The sequence below is a fragment of the Trichechus manatus genome, unplaced genomic scaffold, assembly GCF_000243295.1.
Source record: "Trichechus manatus latirostris isolate Lorelei unplaced genomic scaffold, TriManLat1.0 scaffold00207, whole genome shotgun sequence".
In the NCBI taxonomy this organism is placed as follows: Eukaryota; Metazoa; Chordata; class Mammalia; order Sirenia; family Trichechidae; genus Trichechus; species Trichechus manatus.
In genome coordinates this window covers 672,710-674,267 of record NW_004444143.1, presented here as the reverse complement: position 1 = coordinate 674,267, position 1,558 = coordinate 672,710, and the positions used below count along the sequence as shown (strand labels likewise).

Below are 1,558 nucleotides of genomic sequence, written 5' to 3'. Positions count from 1 at the left end.
TACAGACTGGAAGAAAATTTTGTGGAACCATATAAAGAATACCAAAAACCAAACAAACCCACTGCTATCGAGTCAATTCCAACTCATAGCAACCCTGTAGGACAGAGTAGAACTTCCCTGTATTGTTTCCAAGGAGCGGCTGGTGGATTTGAACTGCCGATCTTTTGATTAGCAGCCAAGTGCTTAAGCGCTGTGCCACCAGGACTCCATATATAGGATAAGGGTTTACTATCCAGAATATACAAAGACTGCCTACAAATTAACAACAAAAATACAAACAACCCAAGCAAAAAAATGGGCGAAGGACTTGAATAGACATCTCACTAAAGAAGATATACAAATGGCCAACAACGCTTAACATCATTAGCCATTAGGGAGATGCAAATAAAAACCACAATGAGATACTACTTCACTCCACTAGGATGGCTAAGATCAAAAAAGTAGAAAACAGAAAATGTTGGTGAGGATGTAGAGAAACTAGAATCCTTATCCATTACTAGTGGGAATGCAAAATAGTATAGCTGTTGTGGAAAACAGTTTGGTGGCTCCTCAAAAAAGAAACAGAGAACTACTATATGACCCAGCAATTCCACTCCAAGGTATATACCCAAGAGACTTGAAAGCAGCAATGCAGCAATGCAGACACAGGTACATCAAGGTTCGCTGCAGCACTATTCTCAATAGCCAAAGGGTGGAAACAACCTAAATGCCCAGCAACAGATGAATGGATAAAGAAAATGTGGTACATACATACAATGAAATAAGACTCAGCCATAAAGAGAAATGAAGTCTTATACATGCTATAACATGGATGAACCTTGAAAACATTATGCTGAGAGAAATAAGTCAATCACAAAAAGATAAATATTGTATGATCTCACACAGACCAGGCAAATGTATAAAGACCAAAGTTTATAAGTGGTTACCAGGGGCAGGAAGGAGGGAGAAAAGGGGAGTCACTGTTTAGGACACAGTGAGTTTCTGCTTATGGTGATGGAAAATTTGGCAATGATTATTGGTGGAAGCTGCACAAAATGATTAATGTAAGTGATATCACTAAACTGTGCACGTTAAAAATGGTGAATTGGCAAATGTTGTGTTATGTTTTTACAACAGTAATAAAAAAGAAAGATGGGGGAAGAAAAAGATCCCTAAAAACATTTAAAGATATCAACTACCTGAGATTTAATGTCTATTAGATTTCATCTAATCAGACTCACCTAGGTAGGTGTGACTTGGATAAACTCTCCCTGTTGTCCATAGCTCTTCTCCTTGTTCCAACTTGAGGATCATGTCCGGTTTAGTCATGTGAAACCCTGATAATGAAAAATGAGACAGTCTAAGCTGCCTGGGCTTCAGTGCTATTGAAGGAAGATAAAGATACAACTTTAGGGTGGCAAATTAGGCATACATTTACGTCTTACCAAAGTTAATACCTTGCACGAAGCAAGTGAGGGCATAATCATACTTTCTGCTAACAAGAGAGATTCATCACCTCTGATCCCTTAAATTCAAAGTTTCATATGCTTCAGGAATTTTTGTAAGACATGCATAACAT

At 38.1% G+C, this 1,558-nt stretch overlaps 1 protein-coding gene across 1 annotated transcript in view; it reads right to left on the bottom strand.

Annotated features, from left to right (window-relative positions):
* ZNF382 (zinc finger protein 382) overlaps positions 1-1,540 on the bottom strand; it is an 18,564-nt gene extending 17,024 nt beyond the window's left edge. Inside the window, exon 1 of the mRNA XM_023742273.1 lies at positions 1,221-1,540. Coding sequence (XP_023598041.1) covers positions 1,221-1,308 — 88 coding nt within the window. The 5' untranslated portion in view covers positions 1,309-1,540. The remainder of the gene's footprint in view (positions 1-1,220) is intronic.
* Positions 1,541-1,558: the final 18 nt, after the last annotated feature.